This window comes from Hypomesus nipponensis, chromosome 2, assembly GCF_054491055.1.
Source record: "Hypomesus nipponensis isolate SF chromosome 2, ASM5449105v1, whole genome shotgun sequence".
Taxonomy (NCBI): Eukaryota; Metazoa; Chordata; class Actinopteri; order Osmeriformes; family Osmeridae; genus Hypomesus; species Hypomesus nipponensis.
In genome coordinates, this window is record NC_140362.1 from 3,547,811 (window position 1) to 3,564,148 (window position 16,338).

General features: G+C 52.1%; 1 protein-coding gene across 2 annotated transcripts in view; it reads right to left on the minus strand.

Annotated features, from left to right (window-relative positions):
* Positions 1-1,141: 1,141 nt before the first annotated feature.
* Positions 1,142-16,338, minus strand: part of ptprub (protein tyrosine phosphatase receptor type Ub) — a 148,999-nt gene continuing 133,802 nt past the window's right edge. For both annotated transcript variants that reach the window (XM_084702325.1, XM_084702324.1), the window contains 7 exons: positions 15,426-15,561; positions 14,139-14,288; positions 10,693-11,007; positions 9,332-9,457; positions 6,156-6,313; positions 4,334-4,469; positions 1,142-4,089 (listed from right to left, as the gene is read on the minus strand). In XM_084702325.1, coding sequence (XP_084558451.1) covers positions 4,027-4,089; positions 4,334-4,469; positions 6,156-6,313; positions 9,332-9,457; positions 10,693-11,007; positions 14,139-14,288; positions 15,426-15,561 — 1,084 coding nt within the window. In that variant the 3' untranslated portion in view covers positions 1,142-4,026. The remainder of the gene's footprint in view (positions 4,090-4,333; positions 4,470-6,155; positions 6,314-9,331; positions 9,458-10,692; positions 11,008-14,138; positions 14,289-15,425; positions 15,562-16,338) is intronic.

Here is a 16,338-nt window from a genome sequence, read left to right on the forward strand (position 1 = left end):
AAATCTAAATGAATCTCCTGGGTCTTAGGAGGTAAAGGAACATGACTCCGCAGGGACAGAGTCGTCCCCCAGCTCAACGGAGGGAGGTATTGTCCTCTAATTAATCTGGCTTGTCTCTCTGCTCAAACACTGGATCACTTTGCAGACCTGCTGCATTATTCAAACGGGCTGGGAAGAGAGAGGAAGTCTGTGGTCTGGAGTCACCTTCCTGTGTACTCAACACCAGCGGAGGACAGGAGAGGAGGAAGGGGATGTACGAGGGATAGAGAGAGGGAGGACAGATGGGCCGGCGGGGGCTGCCTGGTGGCGAAGGCTTGAGAGAAAGGAGGGAAGAGAGAGAGAGGAGAGTGGAGGAGCAGAGGCAGGGCTGAAGGGAGAGTTGGAGAAGTGAAAAGGGGAGATGAGGACGAGGGAGAGGGCTCTCTCGGAGATAAGGAGGGCTCCGACTTCGACAGGAAGTGGAGGAGAATTACCCGGAGGGCAAAAATCTGGACGGAGACGACAGAAAACTGAAAGGGAAGAAGGGATCTTCTGACTTGTCGCTCAGGGCTCGGGTGCTAACACCCCACATCCGTGTGAGCGACCACAGGAGGTCGAGACCTTGCGGACAGGAAGTCATTGGCCGGCTGTCAGCTCTCCACCGCTGCTGACGACACGTTCATAGAAACCGCAGAGTTTCTGCAACGCTCCGCTTCCTAGGAGGAACAGCCAATGAAAACAGGCGATTACAGCACACGTAGCAGGGCTGGTTCAGAGAGCGCTAACCAGCAGCCATCCCTATGCAGCTTTATTGACTCATCATTCTATTATAGTCTTTTGACTGACTTTTTTTGACATTTTGTCCATTTAGATGTTTTTTTTCCGAAGCAACGTCTACATTTTGCATAAAGTACAGCTGGAGGGGCCGAATTGGAAGGGAATAACGTTTAACTGAACAACGTGTCTGCTGCATCTGGTGAATGACAGATAATGTCACAGGAATGTTGTACACACGGAAACAAACAAACAAACAAACGAACAAACAATAAAAACACGACGCGACTTCAGCTTGTCTCAAGACGTCTTTATTTTCGATGGTTGATATTCTTTCAAGCGAAACCCCTCCCACCCCGGTGTCTCCCCCCCGCCTCTCGCCCCTGGTACGTACACACCCCCCCCTGCCCCACAAGTACAATGGTCAAAAAACACAGGCGTCTCTTCCCATCGGCTCAACATCATACAGAAACAGAGAGTAAAGAAAACAACAGGACAATCCCCACAGGGTTTGCGTCGGCCCCTGTCCGAGGACCAGGCAGAAGAAAAAAGCTTTGGAATGATAAATGTACACTGTGTTCACACACACTGCGTTTCGGCTATGTAGAAATATACAGTAGCGGAGGGTAAAGGGGTGATAGTGAACAACAACGACAACAAAATAACATGAAAAGAGGAGAAGATTGTGGAAAGTATTTTGGGGCGAAAAAAAAAGTCTAAACCGATTTGGGAGAAACGGATCTGGATTCACACATGCGTCGACGACCAGGCGTGTGTGTTTCTAAGCAAGGGGGGGGGGGGGGGGGAAATGTGGTCAAAAAGGATCTTGTGGCATGAACTCACAAAATGGTCATTTACAGCACATTCAGCTTTGTGGTTACTTTGTGGTTACTTACTGTACTCTGGGCAAACAAACAGTATATTATTCACATAATTATTCACATAACAGAAATATACATCTATATATGTACACACACTCTCTCCTCCTCCGACCATCCAGACCAGCGTCCGGGCACTTTCTGCTGCAGTTCTTCAGAGTCACAAGACGACTCCTTTAGCCCTCCTATCAAGACGACTCCTTTAGCCCTCCTATCAAGACGACTCCTTTAGCCCTCCTATCAAGACGACTCCTTTAGCCCTCCTATCAAGACGACTCCTTTAGCCCTCCTATCAAGACGACTCCTTTAGCCCTCCTATCAAGACGACTCCTTTAGCCCTCCTATCAAGACGACTCCTTTAGCCCTCCTATCAAGACGACTCCTTTAGCCCTCCTATCAACAGCATGACAGAATCCTGGACATGCAGCACTAGCAAAACCCACAAACCGGTTCGTTTCTTCATCCAGTCAAACACCGGTAAGCTTCAGGACCTCGACGAACCTAACGGCTCCAGGCCGACGGTGGCTTCCTGTACCATTCTGTTCATCCAACATGGCCGACAACACGAGGTCAGCCAACCAGCTACCACAGTGAGTGAGTCTTAGCTGCCGTGGCTCCGGTGAATGCCACTCGTTTTAACGGACCGGTTCCCCTCAGGGTTCTCGGAGCGGGTGGTGAAACAACCCTGGTCACGGCCCCCTCTGAAGAGGAACTTCCACAAGGCTCCCGAATAACAACAGCAGGAGTAGCTGAAAGAGAGGCTATCGCTGGGACTGGGAGCATAGGGGCATTCTGCTCTTGAAAAAAAGTGACAAATTAAAATATAGATATGAATTCTTTTTGGAGTTGTAAGGTGTTGTGGCCACATTGAGTTTGTTGGGTAAGCTCTCGACAGTAGATTTACTACGGAGCACATTCCATCATGCACAACTGTTTGGAAAATCCTTACTGTGTTCTACATTGTAACTACTGAGGATGAGGTTGCAGCGGATGGCAGTCACCCACTGCCTTTCACGTGTTCTTGAGAAGATGAATAAGCTCAAAAACGAGAGCATGTTTTTGAGTGGAACCGTATCCAATCGGCTTCCGTTGAAATGGAAATGGGATTCTAGAAGTTGATCCCTTCGGGGGTTTTACATTTGGAGACAGAAACCACCACGGCCATGGAGAACACCATGTGATGCACAAGTGGCAGTTTGATATCTAAACACACGTGACAGTCTAAGGCCAACCTTCCGCTAACACTGGAGCCAAACGTCACTAGCACTCTGTCCAAACGTCACCCAACATTCTCGGCAAAATGTCACCAACATTCCAGCCAGATTTCCTAGGGCGGCACTGTGTTTTGAACTATGAGGGGACATGGGTCTTGGCAGATACATCTGGCTTATAATCCACAGTCCAGAATCAAGCTCAGTGATATTACAGCTTGTGTCTTGATATGGTACCTGTAATCTTCTGTTCTCAAGTACGCGGAACGATACAATTGTAAAAGTCTGTCCCCTTTTCTAGAACACTCTGGTAACACTGTCTCTAGAACACTGTCGCTCGGAGCTTCCCGGCAACAAAACACAAACAATCACTTTGGAACGGGAACATCGGCAAATGGAGTATATTTACACGTCTCAACGTAAACGGGGAGTTTTAAAGTGACCAGAGGGATTCAAGTCGGTCAACGGGATTGGCACCATTACAACACCTCCCCTGATGCTTGTCTAAAAACAAACGCCCCCCCCCCCCCCACACACAAAAACGACAACAACATCAAACTGAACTTCGGTACGTGGTTCTCGTAGACACAGATGACTCGTGCGTGGATCGCCTGCCACAAAGGCATTACGCTGTCGTGGGCATGACGCTCAGATCGGTGTGGTCAAGTGGAATCGTCCCCAGTGTCTGGGGAAGAGTAAGGCAGTTTGTGGTGGAGATGTTATCTCGTCTGAACCACGCCGGACTGCTGTTGTGGCTCGTTGGCAGAGAGGGCAAAACTGGAGAAACATTTTCGACTTTAGGAAATAACTGCTGTATTCATGTTTGGAGGAAAAACAGAACCGAAACAAACACAACACACAACCAGGAAAGCAGTCTGCAGACTGGCCAGGTCTTTGCTGTCCCATGCTAGTCCCTTGTCTTCCAAACACTGAGAAAAAAAATCTAGCTTCAGTCCATAAGCAGACTACAAAAAAAAGCACAAAAAAAGATCCTTTTAAAAAGAGACAAGACATCACTGTTAAGATGGAGGAAATCACAGCTGTACATTAAAGGTAAAAAGTCCCCAACACTTCCCTCCGAATATTTCTTCTTCTCTTGTCCCTCCCAACCACAGCTCAGCCCTGCCACCTCAACATGAACGTGACGTCAGACGCAAAGGCCCCTTCAGCTGACGAGCATGTTGCTATCTTTCCTCTATGCAGTCCAAGTACTCCAGAATAAGGTCGTAGCAAAACCGGTACTGGTCCTGAAAAAGAAAACAAACCCACTTGTGAGATTCCTCTGACAGGTCGTACAAAGGTTGTTATCAGGGCAGTTCAACGGACATCATGATGTGAAACCTTTGTGACATTGCTTGTAAAAAGGGCCGTACAAATACAATTGTATCTTATTTCTAGTGAAAGTCAAATGATATATTTGTTTTTTTAGACATGTGGATGGATCGTATCTCAGAGCTGTCATGGGTCTACAGGGTGTCCCACACCACCTACCAGGGACTCCACCATGTTGGGCTTGGAGTTGCGCAGCGTCTTGACGGAGTAGAAGACGTCCACCACGTTCTGGTGCTGAATCATTTCCAGGAGAATGGTGCAGGCACAGAAGGTTCCGCTGCGTCCACCTCCGTTCCTGAGGACGAGGGACAGACGTTGGTGACCAGGGGACGGAGGGTGACACGGGATCTGTGCGTCGTTACGGACGACAGCATCGGCTGAATGACTCAAATGAAAAAATCGAACGTAAATGTATGTACAGAGGAAGTGGACGCCATGACGCCACCCCCAGCGCTGTTCATGCAGTGTGGGTCCCAGACGAATACTTTATCTTTACAGGAAACGATGATTGGTTTACAAACTGTATTTCATTGATCACTCCATAAAAATAAATAAAAACATTTTCTAGTGTGTTGTTATGGCTTTATGGATTTTTTTTTATATTGAGACCGTTTTTACAGCTAAAATGAAGGAATAGAGAGGAAGGGCAGTCAAGATAGAATTTCCCCCATCCTCCCCCCTCTCCCCATCCTCCCCCCTCTCCCCATCCTCCCCCCCTTTACCCCACCCATCCTCCCCCCCTCTCCCCATCCTCCCCCCTCTCCCCATCCTCCCCCCCTTTCCCCATCCTCCCCCCTCTCCCCATCCTCCCCCCTCTCCCCATCCTCCCCCCCTTTCCCCCACCCATCCTCCCCCCCTCTCCCCATCCTCCCCCCCTCTCCCCATCCTCCCCCCTCTCCCCATCCTCCCCCCCTTTACCCCACCCATCCTCCCCCCTCTCCCCATCCTCCCCCCCTTTCCCCATCCTCCCCCCCTTTACCCCACCCATCCTCCCCGTCTACCCCCCCATCCTCCCCCTCTACCCCACCCATCCTCCCCCCCTCACCCCCCCCCTCTTTCCCTCCTCCCTGGGGTTGATACATCGACGCAGCCACTTCCTGATGTGTCTCCGTGGGTGTCAAAGCGGCGGGGGAATGGGTGTTCAGCGTGGGCCTGAATGGGGCCAATCTGATCCCAGGGCTCCGCTCAGCGCACCCCTCCTCCCCCTGCATCCGTCACATCAGATACATCACACAAACACAACAGCACAGCGGCGATCCCCCACTGATACCACTCGGTGGGGGGGGGGAACCAGGGACGAGGAGCAGCAGGCTGGGGGGGGGGGGGGGGGGGCTGGTTATGATGAGAGAAGGCGACATCAATAAACCACTAGAGGACTTCCTGGATCATCTCCCCTGGTGCACCCTGGGAAGACGGGGAAGAGGTTCCGGCGCCCAATACGACCAATATTAAAGTAATCAATCGCCGTCAGCTCTCTGGCACTCCCGGATTTACTGTCGCGGGAGCCGGCGCATTCTGTATTAAGCCATAATTGATTTCATCTCCATAATCTCTTTCCCGGTTGTCGTGGGTAACGCTGTGTGACAGCGCTGAGTGATGTGTTTCTGCCGCCCCATCCATATTCATCAGGGCCGCTGGCCGGGCTGGGCCAGGCCAGGCTGGACCGGGCTGGGCCAGGCCAGGCTGGACCGGGCTGGGCCAGGCCAGGCTGGGCCGGGCTGGGCCAGGCCAGGTTCGGGAACAGCCCTGGGGTATGGGAGACACCCCGGAGGTCAGGGGTCACGGCAGGCGTCCAAACCACCTCGCCGCTCGACAAGATCGCTCCCCTCCTCGCGTTTACCCCTCAGGGAGTCCCTGAGAACAGTCCCGGAGTAGAATCCCACACTGTCTGTGGTTGGGAGGGACCGAACGTAGCCGGACTTTGCGCGTGGGGCACATGGAGAGCGTGTGTGTGTGGCGTGTGTGTGTGCTCAGTACTCACAGGCAGTGCACCACGGTGCGGCCCTCCCCACACTCCCTCTGCCACTTGTGCACGTGGGCCAGCAGGCCCAGGAAGGCCTTCTTGGAGTCGGGGACGTCACGATACGCCGACCAGCGCAGGAACTGGAACTGGCACACCACCAGCTGGCCTTCCTGCAACTGGACACCACAGAAGAAGAAGTACAAACACAGACTCCGTGAGAGGGAGGTGAGAGGGAGGTGAGAGGGAGGTGAGAGGGAGGTGAGTGGACCTGCATTGTGTGCGCAAGACTGTGTGTTTGCGTGTGCCCCTGTAGGTGCACTTTTGTGTGTGTTCGTGGAAGGGTTTGTTTTAAGTGTGTGTGTGTGTATGTGTGCGTGTGTGCATGTCAACAAGCAGTGTTTCTGTTACCACACAGTATACAGTACACGTGTCACAAGTGCATATCTACTGTCTGTGTGTGTCTGGTGCAGCACTGTAATGTGTGTGTACTGTATGTGGTATATTTGAGTAATTCCGGTATTTCCCATGAGCATACCCTATCCACCAGTGTAGAGAGAGAGAGCAAGAGAGAGAGCAGAGAGAGACAGCAGAGAGAGAGAGAGAGAGAGAGAGAGAGAGAGAGAGAGAGAGAGAGAGAGAGAGAGAGAGAGAGAGGGAGCCACACCATCCCCGTGGAGCCCAGTCAGCAGAGCCCCAGTGAGATTAATGTGTGTGCTGTCCTGACCAGGACACTGGATGGTGACACCAGGTCCCTTGGTGCTCCCGGCCGGCCTCCACACCTCCCCTGCTGCATCAATATCACTCTGCTTCAGCAGGGGGCTCCGGGCAAGCCTGGAGCACATGGGCGGGGCCTAACAGGGGGCTCCAGGCAGGCCTGGAGCACATGGGCGGGGCCTAACAGCCCCCACTCCCCCCCCCTCGTTGCGCCGTTTGCGTGTGCGTCCCAACACACACACTCGGACGCCCGCGTTTGTGCATAAACACACGTTTGTATTCTTCAAAGGTTGATAGTGTTATCTCTTCGGGGCTGTTTCCTGACTGTGAGGTTGTGTCTCTCTAACAGTACAGAGAGTACAGGGGAGAGGGGGTGTAGGTGGAGGATGTTGACAGGGAGGGGTGACGGGGCAGGAGGGGGGGGTGAGAGGGGGTGCCATTCAACGAGGGGGGAGGGGGGAGGGGGGAGGAGGGAGGGGGGAGGGGGGAGGGGGGAGGGGGGGGGCGATGTGGGCAGGGGTTGTCACAGTGCCTGCCAACGGCGACAGGCTTATGCAGGTGCCTGCCTAGTTGACAGTCATCCTACGTATCCGCACAGAGATATCCCCCTGACATACACTCAGGAACACATACACACACACACACACACACCGTAATGTACACACACTCTGGAACACACACACTCACAAACACACTTTGGAACATACACGCACACACACACAGGCACACACACAGAAACACACACGCTCATGGACGAACACACACACTCAGGAAATCACACCGATGAACACATGAACACACTGAGGAACAACCACACACAAAGCCACCTGTACAATAACAACGCTAACATGGGCGGCAACACTGCACGCACACACACACAGACATACATGCAGGAAAAGACAAAGATGTTGTCCTCGCAGACGCAAAGGAGAGCGACCACATTTGACGTCTCCCGCGCTCCCGACACTTTGACAGAGCTGTCATCTTCTTCGTTTGCCTCTGCCATCAGGCCTGTTTCGCCGAGCGAGTCTCCGGATGTCAGACACTCTATTTAAATGTGCGACATGCTTTATGAACAAATCAAATGGTGGAAAATGCGCTTGGAAGCCTCAGAGAATATCACACATTGGGGAATGTGACACTCTGCACTGTCGCAAGTCAACCTCAGCACGCCGCGCAGCAAAATAAGAGGGCGCGGGAGAACGCCCATTGCCGCGCCGTTATGACAAGCAGGAAATTGAAAAAGGAACAGACAGTGACCTTTCATTGCCTGCGTGTCAGCTTGCTTCCATCCCATGTTTTTCCCTGCTGTAGGAAGCTCATTACTGCACGACGCACAGCTCCCTGCTGGGTGGCTTTGTGGGAGATGCAGTACGCATCCAGGTGATGAATTTAAACATAGACTAGAGTGGAGGTGTGCTTGAGTGTGTGTGTTTGTGTGTGTGTTTGTGTGTGTGTGTGCGTGTTTGAGCGTGTGTGTGTTTCTGAGTGTGTGTGTGTGTTCCTAAGTGTGTGTGTGTGTGTGTTCCTAGGTGTGTGTGTTTCTGAGTGTGTGTGTTTCTAAGTGTGTGTGTTTCTAAGTGTGTGTGTTTCTAAGTGTGTGTGTTTCTAAGTGTGTGTGTTTCTAGGTGTGTGTGTGTTTCTAAGTGTGTGTGTGTTTCTAAGTGTGTGTGTTTCTAAGTGTGTGTGTTTCTAGGTGTGTGTGTGTTTCTAAGTGTGTGTGTGTGTTTCTGAGTGTGTGTGTGTGTTTCTAAGTGTGTGTGTTTCTAAGTGTGTGTGTTTCTAGGTGTGTGTGTGTTTTTAAGTGTGTGTGTTTCTAAGTGTGTGTGTTTCTAAGTGTGTGTGTGTTTCTGAGTGTGTGTGTGTTTCTAAGTGTGTGTGTTTCTAAGTGTGTGTGTTTCTAGGTGTGTGTGTGTTTCTAAGTGTGTGTGTGTTTCTAGGTGTGTGTGTGTGTTTCTAAGTGTGTGTGTGTTTCTAGGTGTGTGTGTGTTTCTAAGTGTGTGTGTGTTTCTGAGTGTGTGTGTGTTTCTAAGTGTGTGTGTTTCTAAGTGTGTGTGTTTCTAGGTGTGTGTGTGTTTCTAAGTGTGTGTGTGTTTCTAAGTGTGTGTGTGTGTTTCTAGGTGTGTGTGTGTTTCTAAGTGTGTGTGTTTCTAAGTGTGTGTGCGTGTGTTGGTGGGAAATCTCTGTGTGCGGATGTAGGATCACTTTCAGCTATTATTCATGAAATGGTAGTTAATCGTTTTCTGTGTGGCTGTTCTCATGGAGAACATGGGCTTGCAAACTGCTGAACATGAGACTAACATGTGAACAGAGACAGCTTACATCCATTCTGTAATCCCACTCTACTCTTTACGTATCTTCAGAAACACAAAGAAGATTCTGGAAGCATTTCCATACTTCTAGAAGGGAATTAACCAAATGCATTTGGGCGTTTGCACTGAGCTTCACTGAGTTTGTCTTCTCCGACAGTGTGGACTGACCCTTGTGACGTTCTTGACCCGGAACAGGCGAGTGATGACATCATCGTCAGCCGACATGGACAGGAATTCAACCTCCATGGGTCCATACTGCTGGATCCCAGGCTCAGGCCAATACTGCACACACGGCTGGAGAGAGAGAGAGAGAGAGAGAGAGAGAGAGAGAGAGAGAGAGAGAGAGAGAGAGAGAGAGAGAGAGAGAGAGAGAGAGAGAGAGAGAGAGAGAGAGAGAGAGAGAGAGAGAGAGAGAGAGAGTGAAAAAGAAAGAAAGAAAGAAAGAAAGAGAGGAGGGGAGGGAGGTTATTATTTGGGTCTTGGTCAAATGAAGAAAGTGATCTAAATCCCAGAGTCTGCTGTTCTGACTGGAGAGAAACACTGTCACACAGCTGGACAGGAAGAGAATGCGACTGGAATTAAAAGCCGACCTATTACCCACATGTGGCTTCAAAAGGGTCAACAACAAAAAAAGGTTTGGCCAGGTTGGTGTTAGAACGCCTGGCTCGGAGGTTCTAATGCATGATGAAACAATAAGAGATGAAGTGTAGAGGGAGAGGGAAGAGGGAGGGAGGGAGAGGGAGAGGGAGAGGGAGAGGGAGAGGGAGAGGGAGAGGGACTGAGACAGACACAGACACAGAAATTGTGATGGAGACAGAGAGAGAGAGAGCGAGAGAGAAAGCGAGAGAGAGAGAGAGAGAGAGAGAGAGAGAGAGAGAGAGAGAGAGAGAGAGAGAGAGAGAGAGAGAGAGAGAGAGAGAGAGAGAGAGAGAGAGAGAGGCACTGAGGAGATTACAGTAAAGGAAGGAGGGAGAAAGGGAGGGTTGGGCGGGCGGTAATGCCCTGTGACGAGAGTCTTGAGAGACTGAAGAGGTTTACCGTGGTGACATCGGGGCAGAGAGAGAGGGATAAATATTAATACTCTGAGCCTAGAGAGAAACGGAGGCGATAAAAAGCGAGAAAGGCGGGAAAGAGGCACAGAACTAATTCACCAGCACAGAAAAAAATGAACCCCGTGAAGATACACACAATTAACCGTACAGAGAGAGAGAGAGAGACAGATAGAGAGAGAGAGAGAGACTGCAAGCTAGCTACAAAGAGAAACCTAGAGTTCTAGCTGCAAGTTAGGACCCCTCTCCACTAGAGACAGGCCGTCGAGGAGAACCTGGAAGCCTGGGTGATGCCTGCAGATCAATGTGGATGACAGATCAAAGAGCGACGGCGTGGGGCGAACTAGTGCCTCGCACGCCCCCCCACCCCCCCCTCGCAACGGAGGGAGAACGGGGCCGAGGGGCTAAACCGTTTTTTCCTCCTGACAGCGGGCTCCATTCCCCCGAACTGGAAACGTGCGGGCTGTGGTCCTGACTTACCCAGGCCGAGTTGGACTGGTTGAGCTGGTTGAGCATGACCACGGAGGTGCAGCCGTAGTCGTACACCAGCCTCCAGAAGTCGGCGGTGGTGCCGGGGAGGGGGTGGGGCGTGACCACGAAGGCGGCGGGCCGGTGGAAGCTGTCGGTGAGCGCCGCGTTGATGTAGTTGTTGCTCTCGCCCTCCGTGGTGACCAGGAAGGCCAGGGCGCGGTCGGGCGGAAGAACATCCATGCTCCGGTTCTTCTCCCGGTTCCTGGGGAGCAGGGAGATGCTGCACTCCTCCACATCCAGGTGGGGGGTCACCGAGTTCAGGGTCTGGGAGGGAGGGAGGGAGGGGGGCGTGGAGGAGGGAGGGAGGGGGTGGAGGGAGGGAGGGGGGCGTGGAGGAGGGAGGGAGGGGGTGGAGGGAGGGAGGGAGGGTGGCGTGGAGGAGGGAGGGAGGGAGGGGGTGGGTGGTGAGGAGTGAGGGGGCATGGAGGAGGGAGGGAGGGATGGGGGCGTGGAGGAGGGAGGGGGGCGTGGAGGAGGGAGGGAGGGGGACGTGGAGGAGGGAGGGAGGGAGGGGGGCGTGGAGGAGGGAGGGAGGGGGTGGGTGGTGAGGAGTGAGGGGGCGTGGAGGAGGGAGGGAGGGAGGGAGGGAGGGAGGGAGGGAGGGAGGGAGGGAGGGAGGGAGGGAGAGAGGGAGGGAGGGAGGGAGGGAGGGAGGGAGGGAGGGAGGGAGGGAGGGAGGGAGGGAGGGAGGGAGGGAGGGAGGGAGGGAGGGAGGGAGGGAGGGAGGGAAAAGAGAAATGAAAGAGAAGGGGGGGGAGAGGAGGAGGGGAGAGAGGATGAGGAGGAGAATGCGGAGAGGGCGAGAGGAGGAGAGAGAAGAGAGATGAGAAGAGGACAGTATGAAGATTTAATACAGGAAAGATTTAGGAGATGAAGGAGATGAGGGGAGGGGGGACACGTTTGGGGAGGGGAGAAAAGAAGGAGAGTGTGTTACATAAAATCCTGTTCCGGAATGATCCTAATTCACTTTAAGGGCGAGTCCCAGCTCACTTATCACATATTTAAGCGGTGATTCACAGGGAATGAGATAAGTGAACACATCTTTGACCGCAGGCACACATAGAGAACGTTATAAACTTCAACAATACCAAACTCCAAAGACAATCCTGTGCACCTATTCCGTTTGATGAGCTTCGCGTGTGTCCGGCCCTAATCAAGTCATGACTTTATGAAAAGAGGATTTGGATCATTAATGCATCCGCATCAATAATCCATATGGCCAGCGCTGAAGCAGGAGCGACTGGCTCCACTAGCTGTTCTGCTTAGCGAGCCTACTGCAGCCAAGTACGGTCAACTGACGCCAAGCTGCACCAAACGCCGGGAAGTGGGAGAGATGATTTCCATACCCGATCAAAGGTCGAAACCACGTGACGTTTTCATTACCAACAACTAAGGACCTGATATAAGAGAACCCCCCCTCGTACCCCCCTCCAAGCCTGAGCAATAAATCATAGTCATGAATCCAGCCTAACTCCTCACATGGAGTGTATGAAGATAAAACACAATATGGAGTTGAAGGGAAGTGGAGGGGCCTATTTTCAGTAGGGCTTTGAAATGCTAAACCCCCCCCCCCCCCCCCTCTCCCGAATCGATGAGGAGAAGCCAGATCTGTTGACAGAGAGCTGGAGGAGGAAGGTGATGAGCGGGAGCCCAGCTGGGTCGACTCTGTCCCAATCAGCATCTAATAAAGCGTTTCGCCGCTGTCGCGCCGCGCAAGGGAAGCGACGTGAATGCCAATCGCACACCATCAAAGGTGATGGGACGCGGGGGTTGTCTTTCCCACTTCCTTTGCCGATGTGCGGAAATAACAACATATAGACCCCCCCACCCACGCTAACTCACGCTCATTCACGCTCCGACACACTTGCAAGCCATTTACATTAATATTTACATTTATTCATTCAGCAGACGCTTTTATCCAAAGCGACTTCCAAGAGAGAGCTTTACAAAGTGCATAGGTCACTGATAATAACAACAAGATAGCCCCAAAACATTGCGGGTAGCCAAAACAAGAAGCACACATTGTGAACAACCAAAAAATAAGTGCCAAAGGGAAAAACCATAAGAGCCTGTAGTTAAGCAAGTTACAATGAATCTCTAAGTGCAAGTGTACCTGTAGAAAAGCAAGCAACAGTAAAATAAAATGTAAATAAGATGAACTAAAATAGAATATTTCGCAGCGAATACAACAGTTTAAATCAGCTACCACTAACCAACAAGAGCAACAAGTCTCTAAGCAAGAGTCATTGTGATCCTTGAGGAAACTAGCATTGGGTATCAGCAAACCATTCCTAAGTATCGTTGTACTCCAGGAACAAGTGCGTCTTGAGCCTTTTCTTGAAGGTGGAGAGACAGTCTGTGTCTCTGATGGAGGTGGGGAGTTGATTCCACCATTGGGGGGCCAGGCAGGAGAAGAGCTTGTGTTGGGACCGGGCGGTTTTGAGCGGTGGGACCACCAGGCGTTTGTCTGAAGAAGACTGTAGGTGGTGGGTGGGGGTGTAAGGCTGCAGGAGAGACTTGATGTTGTCGGGGGAAGTCCCGTTCACTGCTCGGAAGGTCAGTACCAGGGTCTTGAATCTGATGCGGGCCGTGATGTGTAGCCAGTGGAGGGAGATGTGGAGCGGGGTAACGTGGGAGCGTCTGGGTAGATTGTAGACCAGGCGGGCCGCTGCTTTCTGAATCCTCTGAAGAGGACGGGTTGCGCATGCTGGGAGACCGGCGAGCAGCGAGTTGCAGTAGTCCAACTTGGACAGGACAAGTGCTTGGACAAGCAGCTGGGTGGAGTGCTCAGACAGGTATCTCATGATCTTCCGGATGTTGTAGAGGATGAATCTACACGACCGGGAGACCGCAGCAATGTGGGCCGTGAGGGAGAGCTCGTCATCCATGGTAACCCCAAGGTTCCTGGCAGAGGATGAGGGGGTCACCGTCGCAGATCCCAGGGTGATTGAGAGGTCGTAGGAGATGGAGGGTTTGTTTATCATTTATCTCTGCATCCTCAGGTGAATCACAGTGTTTTCCCACTTGGGCACAGAGCGATCGGTCTGGATCGTTCCCCTGTCTGTCACGACACTGCCCACACCAACTCCCCGATTGGACTGATCGGAGTAACATCATGGGCCAATCGGAGCCTCTCTCCGCACTGTAAAAACCCAGCTTCTGTGTAACCAGGTGATACCAGGTTACACACACCCAGCACTACCCTGAGTCCAGACACCCGCAGAGGTCAGCCTTTCGACAAATCCATGATACCTGACCCATTGGGACCTCATTATTTTATTCTGGAGTTGTTGCTGGTCTTTTGGCCTTGTGTCGCCTTCAGCCAGTGAGGTCTTGGAGAAGAAATTGTTTTTTCTTCCCGGCGGTGTTATGTCCTGTCCCCACGAGCTACTGACCTGGAACTCCTCCCTCAGCTGGGAGGAGTTGCTCTGCGAGTCCACCCGCAGCATGTCCTTGTAGGTGAGGGCAAACTCGTTCACCAAGATGGCCGTCTCTCCGCATAGGCACGCTTCCAGGATGGCGTCGTGGATGAAGACGTACTGCTCCTGCAGAACAGATGGAGGAGTGGGAGGAGGAGGAGGAGTAGAGAGGGAGGGAGGAGAATAAGGAGAGACGGAGGACAAGGAGTAGCAAGGGAGGGAGGGAGAGAAAGAGAGGACTCGGAAGACAGAGGGAGGAGAAGTAAGCAAAAGAGGTCGAGGAGAAGGAAAGGAAGTAAGAAAGATTGAAGGAGGATAAGAAAGAGACAAATTGAAAAAGTAAGAGAAGAAGAGAAGGAGAGAAGGCAGGATGTAATGCATGCACAAAGTTAGCAGGGGAACGTAGGAGAAGTCTTATAACCTGCCATCAGATGAATTAAACATGAGCTATAATACATAGTGCACTAGAGAGCGGTGAGAAAGGGAATAAATAACTCTAAATAAACAAACACTTGCCGAGTATATTTAATTACAGCACCTCTGCAAATAACGACAAATGCAATAAACAGCTAAATCAATATTGGATTTACATAATAGGATTTGGATATGCAAATAACATCACATCTGAAGAACAACACACGACTACAAAACTCATTGAGACGCGTTAGCTGCAGATCCTCCCACCACCTTGTCCTGCTCTCAGTCAGAGAGGAAGTCACCGCTAGGCGCTAGCCCTCAGTCATAGAGGAAGTCACCGCTAGGCGCTAGCCGTCAGTCAGAGAGGAAGTCACCGCTAGGCACTAGCTCTCAGTCAGAGAGGAAGTCACCGCTAGGCGCTAGCTCTCAGTCAGAGAGGAAGTCACCGCTAAGTGCTAGCCCTCAGTCAGAGAGGAAGTCACCGCTAGGTGCCAGTCCTCAGTCAGAGAGGAAGTCACCGCTAGGCGCCAGCTCTCAGTCAGAGAGGAAGTCACCGCTAAGTGCTAGCCATCAGTCAGAGAGGAAGTCACCGCTAGGCGCCAGCCCTCAGTCAGAGAGGAAGTCACCGCTAGGCGCTAGCCCTCAGTCAGAGAGGAAGTCACCGCTAGGCGCTAGCCCTCAGTCAGAGAGGGAGTCACAGCTAGGCACTAGCCCTCAGTCAGAGAGGAAGCCACTGCTAGCCCTCAGTCGCAACGAGCCAACCAAGCAACTCGACTGCGTTGCCAGTTCACGCCTAGCACCCACTCACACTCTCGGGTTGCCAGGTTTGTGGAGCCGAGCTCTCACCTCAGTCTGGATCATGTTGATGCGTCGGGAGCAGAGGGTTTTGACACAGTTGTAGATGTCCACCACGCCCTCACACTCGGCCATGTCAAGCATGACGTCCAGCACGATGTAGCAGCCGGTCCGCCCCGCCCCCACGCTGACAGAGAGACAGGGGAGACACAGGATGTCAAGTGGAGCCAGCTGTCAACACTTGTAACCACTCGAGCCAGCTCTCTTTTTTCTTTCATTTTTACTCTCAGACAAATTTGACTGTCAACGATGAAAGGCTTCAACTGAGTTTGAAAAGGGAGATGGAATGACTGTGAGAGAGGATGACAGTGAGAGGATGACAGTGAGAGAGGATGACAGTGAGAGAGGAGGACAGTGAGAGGATGACAGTGAGAGAGGAGGACAGTGAGAGGATGACAGTGTGAGAGGATGACAGTGAGAGGATGACAGTGAGAGAGGATGACAGTGAGAGAGGATGACAGTGAGAGGATGACAGTGAGAGAGGATGACAGTGAGAGGATGACAGTGAGAGAGGATGACAGTGAGAGGATGACAGTGAGAGAGGATGACAGTGAGAGAGGAGGACAGTGAGAGAGGAGGACAGTGAGAGAGGACAGTGAGAGGAGGACAGTGAGGACAGTGAGAGGAGGACAGTGAGAGAGGATGACAGTGAGAGGAGGACAGTGAGAGAGGATGACAGTGAGAGGAGGACAGTGAGAGAGGAGGACAGTGAGAGAGGAGGACAGTGACAGAGGATGACAGTGAGAGGATGACAGTGAGAGAGGAGGACAGTGAGAGGATGACAGTGAGAGAGGAGGACAGTGAGAGAGGACAGTGAGAGAGGAGGACAGTGAGAGAGGAGGACAGTGAGAGGAGGACAGTGAGAGGAGGACAGTGAGAGAGGAGGACAGTGAGAGAGGACAGT